The sequence below is a fragment of the Artemia franciscana genome, chromosome 11, assembly GCF_032884065.1.
Source record: "Artemia franciscana chromosome 11, ASM3288406v1, whole genome shotgun sequence".
NCBI classification, from domain to species: domain Eukaryota; kingdom Metazoa; phylum Arthropoda; class Branchiopoda; order Anostraca; family Artemiidae; genus Artemia; species Artemia franciscana.
The window spans coordinates 35747353-35767936 of NC_088873.1; the positions used below are offsets into that span (position 1 = coordinate 35747353).

The window sequence follows — 20584 nt, forward strand, 5'->3', positions numbered from 1 at the left end:
TATTAGCTGCAGTTCTAACTTTCTTCTCTAAGACACTATCAACAACTTCAAAACTTGTTTTTCTGAAATTATTCCTACCATCTTCCACATTGTCTAATTTCAAAACTCTCAAGTTTCGTATTCAACAGTTCCTCAAAAGTTTCCCTCAAATTCTCATTCTGGAGTTTTTGAGCGTCATAACCTCCCGGAGTTAGTTAATCTCCCTAAATATCAGCTTAAAATTATCCCTAGACAATACTAGGTATGTTTTTTTTTGTTTATAAGAATAGATGATAGTGAAGTTTGTTTTCTGATATGCAAACATTTCAATACATACCAGAAAAGTCATAACTTTTTGTATGTTTCTCATTTTTTTTCAATTTCGAGTAGGGACCTAACTCTTTTTCGAGTTTGAAACCGTTGTTTACATTTTCATACATATTTTGGTGGTACATTGTGACTAAGGGCATACTTGCTTTTGAGAGTTTTAAGCGGTTATTTTACGTATTTTCAGATTTGCTTAATACTTTTAATATTTTATATGGCCTATCAGAGTTTTATTTGAGATTATCAATAAATAGTTTTATAAAGAGATTTTCCATATTTTTAATTTTTTATATTTTTCCTTATTTTCCCGGGTTTAATAGATCCAGGGCATGAAACACTTTGACCTCGAGAGCAGAGTAATTCAGGGATACCGTTTTTTGTTTCTTAGACTATATGACAATCTTTCTTTCTTTCTATGAAAATTGTTTTCTGACACGCAAACATTTCAGGATAAACTAGAAAAGACATAATTTTTTTATTTTCTCATTATTTTAAATTTTGTATTAGGACCCCAACACTTTCTCGGATTTGAAAACCTTGTTTACATTTTATTACATATTTGGGGGCCATTTTGACTAAGGGAATACTTGGTTTTGAGGGTTTTGAGCGATTATTTTTCATATTTTCACATTTGTTTCATATTTTCAATATTTTCTAAGCTTATGGGTCGAGGTTTTGAGAGTTTTAAGAGATTATTTTCCATATTTTTCATTATTTTCCCTAGTTTAATAAATAGATCCGGGCCTGAAAAAATTCAACCTCGAAGGCTGATTTGAATAGTGACACATTTTTTTTTGTTTCTAAGACTAGATGATAATCTTTCCCTTTTTCTATGAAGTTTGTTTTCTGACATGCAAACATTTCACGATATACTAAAACAGTCGAGCTTTTTCTATGTTCTGATTTTTTTTTGTATTAGGACCTTAATACTCTTGGATTGAAAACCTTGTTTATATTTTCAAAAATATCTGGGGACCACTTTGACTAAGGGCTTACTTGCTTTTGAGGGTTTTATGCTATTATTGTTCATATTTTAAAATTTGCTACATATTCTAATATTTTCGAGAGTTTACAGGTCGAGGTTTTGAAAAGTTTAATAGATTATTTTCTATATTTTAACATTTATATTTCCGGAAAACATGGATATTTCTTCTTTATTTTCCATTACTTTTCCGGGGGTATAATAGATCCAGTGTATGAAAAATTCAACCTCAAGGGTCAAATGACAAAGTGATACCGTTTTTTATGCATCAAAGACTAGATGATAATCTTTCTTTCTTTCTATGAAGTTTATTTTCTGACATGCAAACATTTAAAGATGTACTAGAAAAAACATACTTTTTACATGTTTTCGTTATTTTCTTTTGCATTAGGATCCTAAAACTTTCTCAGATTTGAAAACCTTGTTTACATTTTCAAACATAGCTTGGGGCTATTTTGACAAAAGATATACTAGCTGTTGAGGGTTTTGAACTGTTTTTTTTTTATATTTTAATATTTGCTTCATGTTTTTAATATTTTCTAGGGCTTATGGGTCGACGTTTCTTAAAAAACTTAACTAACTGCTTTCAAGCTAGGTTCCCTTGGATTTACTTAGCGTGTCGCCACACCAAGTGAACTCAAGGGAATCTAGCTTGAAAGCAGCTAGTCTGAGGTAAACCATCAGTTATAAATTACTTCTACTGCTATCTGTAACTACAGAGGTATATATAGTAGAACTAAGAGTAGTAAAAGCGTTTTATCATGGAATTATCGAAAGTGTTTAATGTGATAAGCAAAAAATGGTATCACTGTATATTGCTGTGCCACTCTACCATTGAGGTTGAATTTTTCATGCCCTGGATCTATCAAACCCGAGAAAACGATGGAAAATATGAAAAAAACGTTAAAATGTGGATGGTCAGAAAACAAACTTCATAGAAAGAAGAAAAGATTATTATCTAGTCTTTGAAACAAAAAAAAAGATCTCTCTGTATATCTCTGTGCCACTTTGCTCTCGAAGTTGAATTTTTTGAGCCCTGGATCATTTAAACCTGGGAAAATAATAAAAATATAAAAAAAGTTCATATAATATGCCCCTAGTCAAAATTGCCCCTCTTATGCAATGAAAATGTAAACAGGGTTTTCAAAACCGAGAATGTTAGGATCCTAATACAAAATGAATAAAACGAGAATATAGAAAGGTTTGTCTTTTCTAGTAAGTCTTGAAATGTTTGCGTGTCAGAATACAAACTTGATGCAAAGAAGGAAAGATTATCATCTAGATTTAGAACTAAAAACCATGTCACTGCTTATGGCCCTGCCACTCTCCCCTCAAGGTTGAATTTTTTTCATGTTCTGGATCCATTAAACCTGGGAAAATAATAAAGAATAACAAAATGCTAAGATGTGGAAAATAATCTCTAAAAACTTTAAAAACCTCGATCATATGTCCTAAAAATGTTAAAAATATGAAGCAAATGTTAACATATTGAAAATAATCGCTTACAACTCTCAATAGCTAGTATATCCTTAAGAAAAATGACCCCAAGTTGAGTTTGAAAATGTAAAAAATGTTTGCAAATCCGAGAAGTGTTAGGGTCCTAATATAAAATTTTAAGAATATGAAAATACAGAAATAGTATATCTTTTCAATTATATCTGAAATTTTTGCATGTCAGAAAACACGGGTGCATCAAATGTTTTTCTCAAAATAAAACTGGAGAGAGAGAGAGCTTCTTAGCATTATTAAAAAAAGATCATAAATTAAAATAAAAAATCCTTAACCAATCTATAATTAAAATGTAATATACAATAGGGGAAAAGGATTTATTGCAAATAAAAAGGCAAACAAACTCTTGTATGAGCCATCTTTAAGGATACTCGACATAAATTTATAAATTATATTTCTTTTCGAATGGTAACATAAGTTGTAGTGAGTTTGTTTTTAACCTCGAGGGTAAAGTGACGCAGAAATGCCACTTTTCTTAAGATTAGATGAGTCTTTCCTTCTTTCTATGATGTTTGTTTTCTGATATACAAACATTCCAAGAAATACTAGAAAAGACCTACTTTTTCTATGTTTCAAATCCGAGGAAGTGATATGGTCCTAATACAAAAAAAAATTTATTAGAAAATAGAAAAATCATGTCTTTTCTGGTATGTCTTGAATCGTTTGCATGTCAAAAAGCAAAGTTCATGAAAAGGGAAAAATTATCAATAAAAAGTATGTCTTTTCTAGTATAACTTGAAATTTTTGCGTATGAGAAGACAATCATCATAGGAAGGAGTAAAGATTATCATCTAGTCTTGGAAACAAAAAACGGTAATGCTGTCTATCGCTGTTTCACTCTGCCCTTGAAATTGAATTTGTCATGCTTTGGATCTATTAAACCAGGGAATATAATGAAAAATGTGAAAGAAATTTAAATATAGAAAATAATATCTTAATCCTCTCAAAATCTTGACCCATAAGAACTAAAAATATTAAGCAAATGTAAAAATACGTGACATATTCGCTTAAAAACTTAAAAGCTAGTATGCCCTAATTCAAAATTGGCCGTAGCTGTGTATGAAAGTGTAAACGATGCTTTCAAATCCGAGAAATTGATAGGGTTCAAAAAACAATAAAAAAAATAAGAACCTATAAAAAGTATTTCTTTTCAAGTATATCTTGAAATTTTTACTTGTCAGAAAACAAACTTCATAGGAAGGAGTAAAGATTATGATCTAGTCTTACAAATAAAAAAAAACGGTAATTCTGTCTATTGCTCTATCACTCTGCCCTAGAAGTTGAATTTTTTCATGTCCGGGATCTATTAAACCACAGAATATAATGAAAAATATGAAAAATGTTAAAATAAAGAAAAGAATCTCTTACTAGTCTCAAAACCTCGACCCATAAATATTAACGATATTAAGCAAATGTCAAAACATGGGATTTATTTTCTTAAAACCTCAAAAGCTAGTATGCCTTTAGTCAAAATGCCCCCCCCCCTTATTTGTATGAAAATATAAACAAGGCTTTTAAGTCCAAGAAAAGCGTGAGGCTCCTAATACAAAATTTTTAAAATATAAGAACACAGAAATAGTATGTCTTTTCTAGTATGTCTTGAAATATTTTCATTTCAAAAAATACTGTTGCTGCATCAAGTGTATTTCTCAAAATCAAATTGGACAGAGTGAGTTTTTCAAAATTATTTAAAAAAAGATCAGAAATTAAATTAGAAAAAGTCTTTAACCAATCTTTATATGATGTATTGTTCTTGATTTAGTATTTTGTCTTGAACGTAAGACAAAATGTCTTCAACCTAAAGCTAAGAGTAGTAAAAGCGTTTTAGCATGGAATTATCGAAAGTGTTTAATGTGATAAGCAAAAAATGGTATCACTGTCTATTGCTGTGCCACTCTGCCATTGAGGTTGAATTTTTCATGCCCTGGATCTATCAAACCGAGAAAACGATGGAAAATATGAAAAAAACGTTAAAATGTGGATGGTCAGAAAACAAACTTCATAGAAAGAAGAAAAGATTATTATCTAGTCTTTGAAACAAAAAAAAGATCTCTCTGTATATCTCTGTGCCACTTTGCTCTCGAAGTTGAATTTTTTGAGCCCTGGATCATTTAAACCTGGGAAAATAATAAAAATATAAAAAAAAGTTCATATAATATGCCCCTAGTCAAAATTGCCCCTCTTATGCAATGAAAATGTAAACAGGGCTTTCAAAAACGAGAATGTTAGGGTCCTAATACAAAATGAATAAAACGAGAATATAGAAAGGTTTGTCTTTTCTAGTAAGTCTTGAAATGTTTGCGTGTCAGAATACAAACTTGATGCAAAGAAGGAAAGATTATCATCTAGTTTTAGAACTAAAAACCATGTCACTTCTTATGGCCCTGCCACTCTCCCCTCAAGGTTGAATTTTTTTCATGTTCTGGATCCATTAAACCTGGGAAAATAATAAAGAATAACAAAATGCTAAGATGTGGAAAATAATCTCTAAAAACTCTAAAAACCTCGATCATATGCCCTAAAAATGTTAAAAATATGAAGCAAATGTTAACATATTGAAAATAATCGCTTACAACTCTCAATAGCTAGTATATCCTTAAGAAAAATGACCCCAAGTTGAGTTTGAAAATGTAAAAAATGTTTGCAAATCCGAGAAGTGTTAGGGTCCTAATATAAAATTTTAAGAATATGAAAATACAGAAATAGTATATCTTTTCAATTATATCTGAAATTTTTGCATGTCAGAAAACACGGGTGCATCAAATGTTTTTCTCAAAATAAAACTGGAGAGAGAGAGAGCTTCTTAGCATTATTAAAAAAAGATCATAAATTAAAATAAAAAATCCTTAACCAATCTATAATTAAAATGTAATATACAATAGGGGAAAAGGATTTATTGCAAATAAAAAGGCAAACAAACTCTTGTATGAGCCATCTTTAAGAATACTCGACATAAATTTATAAATTATATTTCTTTTCGAATGGTAACATAAGTTGTAGTGAGTTTGTTTTTAACCTCGAGGGTAAAGTGACGCAGAAATGCCACTTTTCTTAAGACTAGATGAGTCTTTCCTTATTCCTATGATGTTTGTTTTCTGATATACAAACATTCCAAGAAATACTAGAAAAGACCTACTTTTTCTATGTTTCAAATCCGAGAAAGTGATATGATCCTAATACAAAAAAAAAAAATTATTAGAACATAGAAAAATCATGTCTTTTCTGGTATGTCTTGAATCGTTTGCATGTCAAAAAGCAAAGTTCATGAAAAGGGAAAAATTATCATCTAGTCTTAGAACCAAAATAAAAACAACGGTATTGCTGAGTCACTCTGCACTTGAAGCTGAATTTGTTCATGGCTTGGATCTATTAAACACGGGAACGTAATGAAACAAAATGATAGAATTTTTAAATATAAAGAAAGTCTCTTAAAACTCTCAAGATCTCATCCCATAAGCCCTAGAAATATTAAAAATATGGAAAAAAATTTAAAATATGGAAAAATAATCTCTTAACACCCTGAAAAGCTAGTGTGCCCATATCAAAATTACCCCCAGATGTGTATGAAAGAGTAAACAAGGTTTTGAAACCCGAGAAAGTGTTAGGGTCCAAATAAAAAAAAAAAAAACGAGAACATATAAAAAGTATGTCTTTTCTAGTATAACTTGAAATTTTTGCGTATGAGAAGACAATCATCATAGGAAGGAGTAAAGATTATCATCTAGTCTTGGAAACAAAAAACGGTAATGCTGTCTATCGCTGTTTCACTCTGCCCTTGAAATTGAATTTGTCATGCTTTGGATCTATTAAACCAGGGAATATAATGAAAAATGTGAAAGAAATTTAAATATAGAAAATAATATCTTAATCCTCTCAAAATCTTGACCCATAAGAACTAAAAATAATAAGCAAATGTAAAAATACGTGACATATTCGCTTAAAAACTTAAAAGCTAGTATGCCCTAATTCAAAATTGCCCGTAGCTGTGTATGAAAGTGTAAACAAGGATTTCAAATCCGAGAAATTGATAGGGTTCAAAAAACAATAAAAAAAATAAGAACCTATAAAAGTATTTCTTTTCAAGTATATCTTGAAATTTTTACTTGTCAAAAAACAAACTTCATAGGAAGGAGTAAAGATTATGATCTAGTCTTACAAATAAAAAAAAAACGGTAATTCTGTCTATTGCTCTATCACTCTGCCCTAGAAGTTGAATTTTTTCATGTCCGGGATCTATTAAACCACAGAATATAATGAAAAATATGAAAAATGTTAAAATAAAGAAAAGAATCTCTTACTAGTCTCAAAACCTCGACCCATAAATATTAACGATATTAAGCAAATGTCAAAACATGGGATTTATTTGCTTAAAACCTCAAAAGCTAGTATGCCTTTAGTCAAAATGCCCCCCCCCTTATTTGTATGAAAATATAAACAAGGCTTTCAAGTCCAAGAAAAGCGTGAGGCTCCTAATACAAAATTTTTAAAATATAAGAACACAGAAATAGTATGTCTTTTCTAGTATGTCTTGAAATATTTTCATTTCAAAAAATACTGTTGCTGCATCAAGTGTATTTCTCAAAATCAAATTGGACAGAGTGAGTTTTCAAAATTATTTAAAAAAAGATCAGAAATTAAATTAGAAAAAGTCCTTAACCAATCTTTATATTATGTATTGTTCTTGATTTAGTATTTTGTCTTGAACCCATTGTGTGATACATCGAACTTCTACTTCATTGTGATGAAACGGATGGGGATACTTCTCACATTTGCAGTCTTTTGAGCTAAATAATGAAATATATATTTATCAAATCCACTATAAGAAATGAATCCTTTTTTTTTAAATAAAGCGATTGTAATCCAAAAAAGGTGCATATTTCTTAAATTTCCCCAGTATTTTTTCGATATTGTGGTTATTTTTGTTGCCGTGTCTTATGATGTCGTAAAATGCTTTTTGGTTTATAATGTTTAAAGTAGCATATACGATTTTTTATTTTACGGAAACGTATTGTATTTGAGATCCCATTTATAAATATAAACTTCATTATATTATTCTTCAAGCAATAAGAATGCTGCTTAGAAAATGATACCACACGATGACTGTTTTAGTCTTATATGCTTAATATTTATATGCTTATTATATGCTTATATGCTTATTAGTCTCTAGCTTCTTATAATTAGTCTATTAGCTATTATATAATTATATATAATTATTTATTATAATTAGTCTATTAGCTTCTTATATGCTTATTAGTCTTCATCAAGTCCATTTTTTATGTTCAGAGGTCACCTAGGACAAATGAGTGACAAATAACTTTAAATAAAAGATTATTTATGTTCTAAAGTCTGTCTGGTAACAAACTCTCTTAAAAGCGACCCTGTTATGTCGACTCTCCAGCGTCACAACGTAACTAGACATATTCTGTGCTGGGGGAATACTTCTGGATTCGGGGATTTCTTATATATTGATTAACATTTTTTAGTTCTCCAAATAACTTACGCTCAGTCTCCTCCCCCATTTCCCAAAATTAACAGTGACTATTCAAACTAGAGGTAGTTAAATTTCTCCGTATGAAAATACAAATCATAACTTCCTCCGCTCCTCTCAGAAATAAAAGGTTTATTGTAGAGATAATTATTGATATCATGCTTAACCATAAATCGTCAATTTGATCGAAAAATATACATCTTTGAAGTGAATCACCTGCCATTGTTGAATTAAACTTTTTGCACGATCGGCAAACAAAGGTGTCACCAGGAAACATGAATTTTCGGGGTGGATTTTTTACAGATAATTGAACAAAAATCCATCACAAAGGCAAATTGCTATCTTTATTCGACTTGAAAGGGATACATTTTACTATTTTCAAGAGCAATATTATGTTATGATAAAGTAAGATTATTTCATTCCGAATAGAACCATCTAATAAAATGGGGGAAGAGCTTTAGCGGTTATTTTCATATAAAAATTCCTATCAGCTTTAATTTAAGTATAATCACCTTTTTTGGGGGTGGGAGTGGGGGCTATATCCATCCTTGAATTTACTTAAAATTTAAAATCTTACCTAGCGGTACACCTAAAAAATTTCCTTTTTAAAGCTTCTACTATCACGATTCATTTTGAATGCAGTATGGAATAAAACAAACAGTTGTATATTTCATTAAAAAACACCTCTGCGCAATAGATCAAATAAATAATAACATATACGTCTTGGAGAAGTCCAAACACCTTTTTTGCTTGATCACAAAGGTTTCTGGAACCAAAACACGTGTCGCTGCACAAAAAACATGTCATCCTCAATTAAATTCATACAAATAAACATTAGACGTCATTGACAAGGTCGTTTGGATTCACACAAGTAAACAGTAAAACCTGCGTCTTGAGGGGGAGCTAGGATCATTTTTTTACGTGTGGGGAATCCCCACTTGACTAGAAGCTTGGGAAATGCCTCGGGGAAACATCTCGAAATATCTAAATATCTTGAAGAAAAAACTTCTTGAAAGGGTAATAAGATGAATATTTTTACATTTGGGTCTTCCCCAATCGACCAGAGGCATGAAGAATACCCTTAAGGGTTTTCCCGAGCGGGCTTGCAGGTTTTAAAATATTTAAATTTGCATAAGTAAACAATTTTATTTCCCAAATTATTACGCAACAACCATATGGGTGTAAAATGTCAACACTAGCACCTGTGTGCAAAACAAAGCATTTCCCATTGATCCCGTGACTTAAAAATGTGCTGGTACCGGGATTCGAAGGATATGGGCGTGCTCTGACCGATTGGTGCCCCACTTCTCAGCATCTACTTAATGAATTATTATTGCGTTGATTCATCTTAGAACCTTAAGCTTTTAAGAAACCCAAGATAAGACCTAAGTATTTTCATAGACCAAACCGCCTTTAATGACATACTTTTCCATTGTCTTCACTGTCTAATAAAACGATTGATCCCCATTTGACTGTTATTTGTAAGAAGAACAAAACCTGCCCCTCCCTTTTTTCTCAATAAGAAACCATATATATGTATATATATATATATACTAGCTGTTGGGGTGGCGCTTCGCGCCACCCCAACACCTAGTTGGTGGGGGCGCTTCGCGCCCCCCCAAGCCCCCCCGCGCGCGTAAGTCGTTACGCGCCATAATAGTTACGCGCCATTGTAGTTGTGTCCCTATGTCCCACCTGTGAATATAGATAGATATATATATATATATATATATATATATATATATATATATATATATATATATATATATATATATATATATATATATATATATATATATATGGTTTTAACTACGTAAAACTTGCGAATATACAACATTCTTTGCTGTCCCATTGTCTTTGCATATAAATAGATTGTCAGGTTTACCGACTCTTGAACATGCAACATATAATGGTCCATGGGAAAACAATCTGTATTCAGATCTATACCTCATGATTCTAATGATTGCCCTTGAGCTTTGTTGATGGTGATTGCTAATCGACCATTCCCTGTCCCGGTGTCCCGGTCGTCATTTACATCCCCCTGTTTCCCCCGGTGTCCCCGTTGTAGTTGTGTCCCTGTGTCCCGGTCGTCATTTATATTCCCTGTGTCCCGGTCGTCATTTGTATCCCGGTGTCCCGGTCTGTATATACATTCGTTTTTTAGTTTTGTTTTTCTCCTTTATTTTTTTCCTTTTTTTTTCTTTTTTAGCTTATTTAGATTTTTAGATTTTTTAGTTTTTTTATTAGTTTTTAGTTTTTTTTTCTTTTTAGTTTTTTTGTCCCGGTCGTCATTTATATCCCCCTGTTTCCCCCGGTGTCCCCGTTGTAGTTGTGTCCCTGTGTCCCGGTCGTCATTTATATTCCCTGTGTCCCGGTCGTCATTTGTATCCCGGTGTACCGGTCTGTATATACATTCGTTTTTTAGTTTTGTTTTTCTCCTTTTTTTTTTTCCTTTTTTTTTCTTTTTTAGTTTATTTAGATTTTTAGATTTTTTAGTTTTTTTATTAGTTTTTAGTTTTTTTTTCTTTTTAGTTTTTTTGTAGTTTTTACCTTCTTTTTAGTTTTGTTAATTTTTTTTTTTACTTATGTCCTGGTCGTCATTTATACTCCCTGTGTCCCGGTGCTTTGTTGATTGCTAATCGAACATTCCTTTTGTCCTGGTCGCTTTCTCTTTGAGTGTCGTCATTTATTTTTTTCTTTTTTAGTTCTTTTAGTTTTTACCTTTTTTAGTTTTTTTTAGTTTTTTAGATGAAATTTTTTTTTAGTTTTTTCCTTTTTTTCTTTTTAGTTTTTTATTGGTTTTTACCTTTATGTTAGCTTATTTTTCAGTTTTTTCCTTTTTTTTTAGTTTTTTTTTATTTTTTATTTTTTTTAGTTTTTTACCTTTTTTTAGTTTTTTTAGTTTTTTTAGTTTTTTTAGTTTTTTAGCTTTTTTACTTTTTTTATTAGTTTTTAGTTTTTTTGTAGTTTTTGCCTTTTTTTAGTTTTTTCAGTTTTTTTTTTAGTTTTTTATTGGTTTTTACCTTTATTTTAGCTTATTTTTCAGTTTTTTCCTTTTTTTTAGTTTTTTTTAGTTTTTAGTTTTTTTAGTTTTTTACCTTTTTTTAGTTTTTTTAGTTTTTTTAGTTTTTTAGCTTTTTTATTTTTTTTATTAGTTTTTAGTTTTTTTTGTAGTTTTTGCCTTTTTTTTAGTTTTTTTAGTTTTTTAGCTTTTTTATTAGTTTTTAGTTTTTTTTGTAGTTTTTGCCTTTTTTTAGTTTTTTTAGTTTTTTAGCTTTTTTATTTTTTTTATTAGTTTTTAGTTTTTTTTGTAGTTTTTGCCTTTTTTTAGTTTTTTCAGTTTTGACGTCACCTGATCCAGTTTTTTCAGGTGACGTCACCTGATCCACGATCCACAGATCCACAGACAACTTATTTTTATATATATAGATAGTTTTTTTTTTTTACTTATGTCCTAGTCGTCATTTATACTCCCTGTGTCCCGGTGCTTTGTTGATTGCTAATCGAACATTCCTTTTGTCCTGGTCGCTTTCTCTTTGAGTTTCGTCATTTATTTTTTTCTTTTTTAGTTCTTTTAGTTTTTACCTTTTTTAGTTTTTTTTAGTTTTTTAGATGAAAATTTTTTTTTTTTTTCCTTTTTTTCTTTTTAGTTTTTTATTGGTTTTTACCTTTATTTTAGCTTATTTTTCAGTTTTTTCCTTTTTTTTAGTTTTTTTTTTATTTTTTATTTTTTTTAGTTTTTTACCTTTTTTTAGTTTTTTTAGTTTTTTAGCTTTTTTACTTTTTTTATTAGTTTTTAGTTTTTTTTTGTAGTTTTTGCCTTTTTTTAGTTTTTTCAGTTTTTTTTTTAGTTTTTTATTGGTTTTTACCTTTATTTTAGCTTATTTTTCAGTTTTTTCCTTTTTTTTTAGTTTTTTTTAGTTTTTTTTAGTTTTTAGTTTTTTTAGTTTTTTACCTTTTTTTAGTTTTTTTAGTTTTTTTAGTTTTTTAGCTTTTTTATTTTTTTTTATTAGTTTTTAGTTTTTTTTGTAGTTTTTGCCTTTTTTTAGTTTTTTTAGTTTTTTAGCTTTTTTATTAGTTTTTAGTTTTTTTTGTAGTTTTTGCCTTTTTTTAGTTTTTTTAGTTTTTTAGCTTTTTTATTTTTTTTTATTAGTTTTTAGTTTTTTTTGTAGTTTTTGCCTTTTTTTAGTTTTTTCAGTTTTGACGTCACCTGATCCAGTTTTTTCAGGTGACGTCACCTGATCCATCCACAGACAGACAGACAACTTATTTTTATATATATAGATATATATATATATATATATATATATATATATATATATATATATATATATATATATATATATATATATATATATATATATATATATATATATATATATATATATATATATATATATATATATATATATATATATATCACGAAAAGAGAAATCACCAATGCAACAGCACAAACACAAAAAAAAAAAAAAAAAAAAAATTATAAGTGTCTATTTCTAAGAACCTTTTACTAGATAAGAGGAAAGATTTCTTGATAACAGTTTTTAAATTATCAAACACTACATTAAGTGATAAACTAGTATACATTGTCGCAAAATCGAAAGACTCAATTCTTTTAGCTGAAACCATTGTTAAAGAATCTATCACCTGCAGTGAATTATTAACACTCGAATATGGATTAAAATTCAAAAAATTTTTAATACCAGAACAATAGGTTTTAAGTTTATTTACAATTTCCTTTAAAATTAAAGAGAGGTCAGTAACAGCAATGCGGGTTGGACATTTAGCTGCTCCAGCAATAAACCGTGGTTTAGGGGGATTCTTATGAAATTTTACAGTCCAATATAGGAAAGGGAACTTTTTATCATTGTCATTTATTTTAATATTAAAATTTTTAAAAAGTATTTCTTCAGTCTTTTTAATTAAATTCTCATCCTCTATATTTACCTTTTCGTAAACATTAGTTGTGCATAACTCCCTTTTTAAGATATCACAATACAGCTTCTGACAAATTATGGCAAAATTATTATTAGCTTTATCCACTGGCAGAATTACAAATTCATTCTTTAGATTAGCAATTGCTTGTTTAATCTTCACATTATAAAATAATGATTTAGTGTTACTATTTTTTAAGTTAGAATATATTTTATTTCTTATTCTACTAATAATTAAATTCTTCCAACTTTGAAAACTCTCTTTATTTTTATTCTCTTTCTTACACCACTTATCAATAAATAAATCAAAATCATTATCCAAGCCATCAAGAACACTTGATGGTTTCAGATGATGAGAAAGACGGAAATTAGCCCCTTTATTCATTATAATTTGAAGAGCATCTTGCTTTATTATTGACAAGTCCCCTGTTATAACATGTTTGTAAGTAGGATTTACAAATGGGCCAAGTTGCTTACAATTAGAAACCGGTTTCCAATTTATATCACTATCTAATCTTTTTAGTATTAAATTATAATTAAAAATAATTTGCCCAATAGTTTTTGAAAATTTATAAGTTAAAACTGGACTCTCATTATAATTCAAATTACTAGGAAGGGCCTGTTTCACATGCCGCTGATTTAAAATTTCTGGTAAATTAATATCTTCAATCTGTTTACAAGTAAAATTAATAGGTAAATATAATCTGTTATCCTTATTACTAATATTATCGTACTTTTTCTTTTTTGAAATAAATTTCGTTTTAGTTAGAATGCAAATTGTATCACATATTACTTTAAAATTATAATCAAGAGCTGTATTATTCTTAACAATCCAGAAAAGTTTGATTAAATTCCTCTTGGATAAATTATTTAGACATTTTATTACAGATATCATACCCCTAGATTCAAGTAGCTGGCATAGATCTATAGAAAGCATATGTACATCTAATTCATTTTTTCTATTATTTTTCCTATGTCCTCTCGATCGTTTTTTACGTTTAGTAGGACAAGTAAAAGAAGGATGGTCCGTAAAACCATCAATACATTTAACAACAACATGAGACATGTCACCATATTTTGCTACACGATCATTTAGCCCAAAAGGATAAGCTGTACCAAGAGTATGGATCCAGAAATCCTCCTGTTTACGTAGTCTATTATTCTTCTCTTCTTTATTTAAATTTTCTAATTCTAAATTTTCTAAAATTGTGACAGTTATATCTGATATGGAACATTTACCATTATTACAATGTTGAACTAGATAGTTATTAGTTTTTTCATTATTAACTGTTGTCTTATGTCCAGAAAATCTTTTATATATATTATTAGTTGTTTCCCCCACATATTGTAAGCAGCATTTATTACATTCTAATAGGTAAATTACATTGGTTGTTCTACAATTAACATTACCACGTAACTTGCATGCAAAATTTTTATTATACAATGTACTCTTAACAGAAGTCCGTGGGACAAAATGATCTTGGCAAAGAAAACAACGACTCTTACACTTACTAACTTTCAAAAAATCGTTCCGAGTTCCGAGGCTAATATTTGTGTTTTGTTGCATAAAAAGTTATTGAAAATAAATCCAAAACAAACCAACATCCAAACCAAAATCCAACAATCAAAGTCCAAAAAACATGCCATGGTCAATAGGTCAATAGGTCAATAAATACATAAACAAAACATGAAAGAACATGAAATTTGTATAAGTGCCATCTCACCAATAATTAACAATATCAGGTTAAAAACTGGACCAGGGTAAAGGTCTGTCGGGGAGAAAACTAAAAAAAATTTCTCCACCAGCACTGGATCCAACCTGGAATAATATCATGAAAAGAGAAATCACCAATGCAACAGCACAAACACAAAAAAAAAGAAAAAAAAAGAAAAGAGAGACAGAAGGAGAAAAGGAAGACTGTTTTCCTAAATTAGTGATTAATATAGACCAGCACTTGAATGAGGCCTTAACCCTACTCATCCATACAATCACATAGGTCAAACAGCATAGCCATACACATTCAACCATAAAGAATAATCCATGGACAGGCAGTCATGTCGTCAATAAGTATAAGTCGTCATTTACCAAACAATAGAAAAAATAATAAAGACAAATAATTCAGAGGCAACAACCCAACACAATGGCTCATCAGGAGAATACACTGGCCTATATAGGGTTTCGCCACTTTAAATTCTCTACCCAGCCAAGTTTTGTGGCTACCAGAGAATATCCATGGCATCCCCGTGTCAGGTATCACCCCCAAAATACATGCCTATGAAAGAAAAAAAACAGCAAATGTAAAAAGCTTATCCTGTTAATATATCCCTCTTTTTAGCAACAATAGGTAAACTAAATATAATAAATTTTACCAAATCACAAATATTAACACATTGCAAAAAACCTGAATGAACTAAACAATTATAGAATTCATCTTTACCATGTGGCTAATTTTTAAAAAAATCCGCTCAATTAGAAACACAATTCAAAATAAATGGCGCTGCAACAACATTTCTCGAACCTCCGAAATTAGTTGAAAATTTCTTTAAGTATTTCTAGATAATTCTTTTGATATTTATTTAAAAGTTCGTTATAATGAAAACTAAATTTTTTAAATTGCCAAGTTAATTTATTTGCAGAAAAACCCCTTGATATCAATTTTTGGCTTAAGATTTTACATCTATTTTTAAAATCAATATAATTACTACAAATCCTTGCATAACGAAGTAACTGTGAGAAAAACGCTGAATATATGATATTTGACTGTATATTACTTTCAGGGAATGGGAAACTAATCACTTCAAAATCAAAATCATCCGTTTTATTATACATTTTAAAACTTAATTTATTATTATCACAAATATTAAATTTTAAATCTAAGAAATGATCTTCATGACCAGCGCCATGACTAGGTTCAAGAATAAGCTCTGATGGATATATATTTTTAGAAATATCAATGAAATCCTTACAATTTAAGACCAAAATATCATCTAAATATCTTTTATTATTTGACAAAACATGTTTTAAATTAATTGGATTATTCTTATCCATCATATATTTATATTCTAGTTGACTTAAAAACAAGTCAGCTATAAATGGGCTGGTATTCCCCCCCCCCCAAGGGATTGACCACTTCACTTATTTTGGCTCTATTATATCGTCAGATGGCTGCATTTATCATGAAGTTGCTGCCTGTGCGGACGAGACCTCTACCATCTTTGACAGACTACGCTGTATTTAGAAGAAGCTAATGTCAAACTAGTCAACAAAATGAATACCTTTGGAAGGTCAGTGTATTGGATCCTCCTATTAGGCGAGGAAACCTCGCCTTCAACTGCAGCTGTCCAGCCCCGTCTCAACATTCTTCAATCTAAGTGGCTTCGAACAATCGAGGGAATCCGATGAACAAACTTTGTGAGCAGCGATCACCTACGTAGCATGAATTACCAGTCACTCTTGCCATACCTGGTTGCCGAGTAGACACTTCGATCGCTTGAACATCTTTTACAATTGTTTTACGACTTTGAGCCGACTAGTAGCGGTTGGAAGCGTCGAAGAGGAAGACCCAAGTTCTGGTGGATTGATAGTCTTTGGAATGTCCTGGATCAAGCTGAAATTTTCTGGCTGATGCAGAGGCACTTGCAGCAGACCACCCAAAGTAGAGAAGGCTGATATTAGTCACAACGCCAACCTGGCATGAGGATTAAGTAAGTAAGTCTCATTTAGTATGATGATGTAATCTTAGTATTATAATTGGCATGATGGTGAAGTTTAAAGAATTTTTTTGTGGTTATTCCGTCTCTTTGAGTTTGATCTAATCATTTTTTAAAGGATCATTCGGTGGGATCAGCAGCAACAAGTGGAACCAATCCTACCATAATTTCAGAGGAAAACGGTTTTTTGAGCTATTCAGAAATTTGCCTTAACGTTCTAAATGGATGGCAAGAAGTGAATGACAGTTTTACAAAATCTCCATATGCATTTTTTGAAAGTCAGTGGGTTGGCTACGACAATCCATGGTCAGTTGGGATTAAGTCCAATCTTATAAATGAAATTGGATTAGGAGGTGCAGCTGTATGGTCCCTTGAAAACGACGACTTTTTGAACCTCTGTGGCAACGGAAAAAGCCCCTTGACGAACACCATAAAGCAAGTTCTTGGAGCTGTAGTTAAAGGTAATTATCTAATATTATTTGAGTTTTTCTTAAATGATAGCAAATAACATCATTAAAAAAATAGTATGAGTTTGATTCAGTAAAATGTTATCTTAAGATTATAATTAGCACAATGGCCAATTTTGCAGAATTTTAATGAATATTCCGTCTCTTTGAGCGTGATTCAATATCTTTTTTAATGATCATTTGGTGGAATCAAGTGCTACAGGTGGAACCAATTCTACCGTAATCTCAAACCAGTATGGTTTTTGAGCTAGTTAGAAATTTGACCTAACGTTCTAAATGTATGATAAAAAGTGAATGACAATTTTACAAAATCTCCATATGTATTTTCTAAATTAATTGGTTTGTTACGACAATCCATAGTCAGTTGGTGTTAAGCACAATTTTAAAAATTAACTTGGATTCGAAGGTGAAGCTTTATGGTCCCTTGAAAATGGCTTTTACTGAACCCCTATAGTAACGGGAAAACCCCATTGACGAACACTGCTAGACAAATTCTTGGAGCTGTATTTGAAGATGGTTAGTAGTATTCTTTCATCCAACTAGAAGGTGTCCTCTCCTTTTTGCACCTGGAGGCAACAGGAGCTATATTGGTCACTTGATACTGCAACAGAAATAGGGGTTGGACCTGACCGAAAAAGGGTTGCTAATCCCTCGTATATTGGTCAATGGATACTGCAGCACAAATAAGGGTACCTGGAGCAACAAGGAGTTGCAAATCGCTTGCATTTCGTCCCTATCTGCACTGTAAAAGTCACTTGCTGGTCTTGTTGTTTTGCCTTGAGAAAATTGTTTTCGGGAATTTCTGGGCACTATTCCGACAAAACACAGTGATTCACTAATTTTGATGATATAACGAATAGTGTAGATTATGCAATCAATGTAACTTGCATAGGGTACAAATCAAAGACTCTAATTCCTATCTTGGAGAGGTTTTTGAACCTCAAACTAGAGGTTTCAAATGCTCCAATGGTCACTATGAAAGAATTGATCAGTGATGAAATACTTAGCCTGGTATGATTAAAAAAAACTAAATGTGATTTCAGTTTATTTCTACGAGACTGGTATTGTCGTCAATTTATATTAATTTGGGAAAATGAATTTGGATCACGTTACAACCGTCGAAACAACAAGAGAGTATGGTTTCCACGTCATTGTGGTGAGGACAATGGTAGTTATAATTTTAAGTCTACTGACTTTATTTAGCTGTTACAGAGAATGACTCTTGATATGATAATACCGTGTGTGACATTGCTTCAAATAAGCATATTGAAACATGTAAATTTTACAATATGAAGCATAATAGTATCGTTGACCTTACAAAGAGCTTTAATAGAAATAAAGGTCCATTTTATTGTAAAAAATTTGACTATGACTTTGCGCACCAAGATCAGTATAAGTTGAATCAATCAATCTGCCACCATTAATCATTGTCGATGACCACCTAAATGTCGAAGAAGAAATCTAATCTGTGAAGACAAATAATTTAATTGTCCCTGTATATTTTATTAATAAACAAATTTACAAACATTATTAAAAGACTTTATTCTTAGGGCACTGAAATAAATATTATAAGGATAGAAAAGGGTGTTTTCCATTAAAAGTTCATTTCAATCGACGATTGTCTAATTAAATGTTGAGAAACTCATTGTAAGTATACCCACGACATCGAAAATAAAATATAGTAATACATAAACATTACAGTCTTTGGCTGATAAATCTTGTACTCACTTCAAATTTTGAATAATACATTTCTCACATCTTTCAAGGATTTTTTTTTGATGTGGTATGTGTAGAATTTACATGGTAGACCAAGAGGATTGAAACAATTCTATGTTTTTCGTTATTTGAAAGATGCATAGCCAATGCCCCGGTATATGAATATATGAATGACCCATATATGAATGACTACTATTAACAATTATAATGGTATTTCCAGCGTTATGGATATGTTCCAGGAAATCCGAGGGTAAATCATAAAAATTGTATTTGGACAAGTCCAATAGAACATTAGCATCGGGGGTAATTTCCTAATAGGTTTCGAATTGATATAGCGAGATTACTGCTACACTCTCCGTCAATGTTTTTGTGCAGGTACACTTTAGACGTACTCTGCCCTTTCGGAAAATACACATATTTTGAATCCTAGACAAGTCCAATACAATAATTGTGATTTCCTATACCGTAGATTTTTATGAACATTGTAGTGGTTATACCATTTTCAAATAGATGTTAATTTCGATCCAGGAAATGCATTGTTTATTTCTATAGGGTCCTAAAGGATTTATCAAAGGATAAATTATATATATACATATATATATATATATATATATATATATATATACAGAAATTTTGATTTCTGTTTTTGAAAAATTGAGAATTTTTTTTTACTTTACACACAAGAGGGGCAAGTCCAACATTTCAATGTGGGGAACTTGTCGATGGTCTTATCTCACTGGCAATTTTTAACTAATACCAAAGTAATCTTTGAAGGAATTTTGACGTTGATAAATGATGAGTTTGTGTAGGCTCATGAACCTGTGGCAATATGTTGTTGATGGTTTGAGGAACGAGCAGTTAGAAGTTATTCCCAGATGCTATTAATTTTTCAATTGCCAAGGCAACGTAAGTCATAACATGTTGTTTTCGTGCATGAAGTATTGCCGAGGTGATACTGACATTTGCATTGGATGCTGTATCAGGTTTTTTTCTCAAAATAAAATTAGACGAAGTGAGCTGTAGCTTTAAGTCAATATTAACATTGGAAGGCATCAATGGAGGCATATAAAATAACTCATCATTTAATTTACCAGCTAAATGATACTCCTTGCTTACCGCCCAAGTGAGTTCACCATCACTATCAACCTTCGATATACATTCATAGCCCATCACCTGAAAGCTCAGTTTCTTATAAGACATTGGTGTCAACAACATAAATTTTATTAAGCCTTTATAGTTTGAAAGATTGTTTCTAGTGCTTACAAATTTTTCAATCTTGTAGACACTTATTTGTCTATTTTGTCAAATTGTGTTTTACATAATTTTCACAGGATAATCTATCAGTAGTGAAGAGGGTTTTATTGTCAGACATTTTCCTCACTACAACATTTAAATTAATAAATATGGATGATAAATCTGTGAGATAGTCTTTATTGAAATGAATTTGAAAATGCATGTTTTCAAAAAGTGG

General features: G+C 30.5%; 1 protein-coding gene across 4 annotated transcripts in view; it reads left to right on the top strand.

The window, feature by feature from the left end:
- LOC136033144 (uncharacterized) overlaps window positions 1–20584 on the top strand; it is a 283627-nt gene that overhangs the window by 153353 nt on the left and 109690 nt on the right. For all 4 annotated transcript variants that reach the window (XM_065713788.1, XM_065713789.1, XM_065713785.1 and 1 more), the window contains one exon: window positions 17049–17391. In XM_065713788.1, the coding sequence (XP_065569860.1) occupies window positions 17049–17391 (343 nt within the window). The remainder of the gene's footprint in view (window positions 1–17048; window positions 17392–20584) is intronic.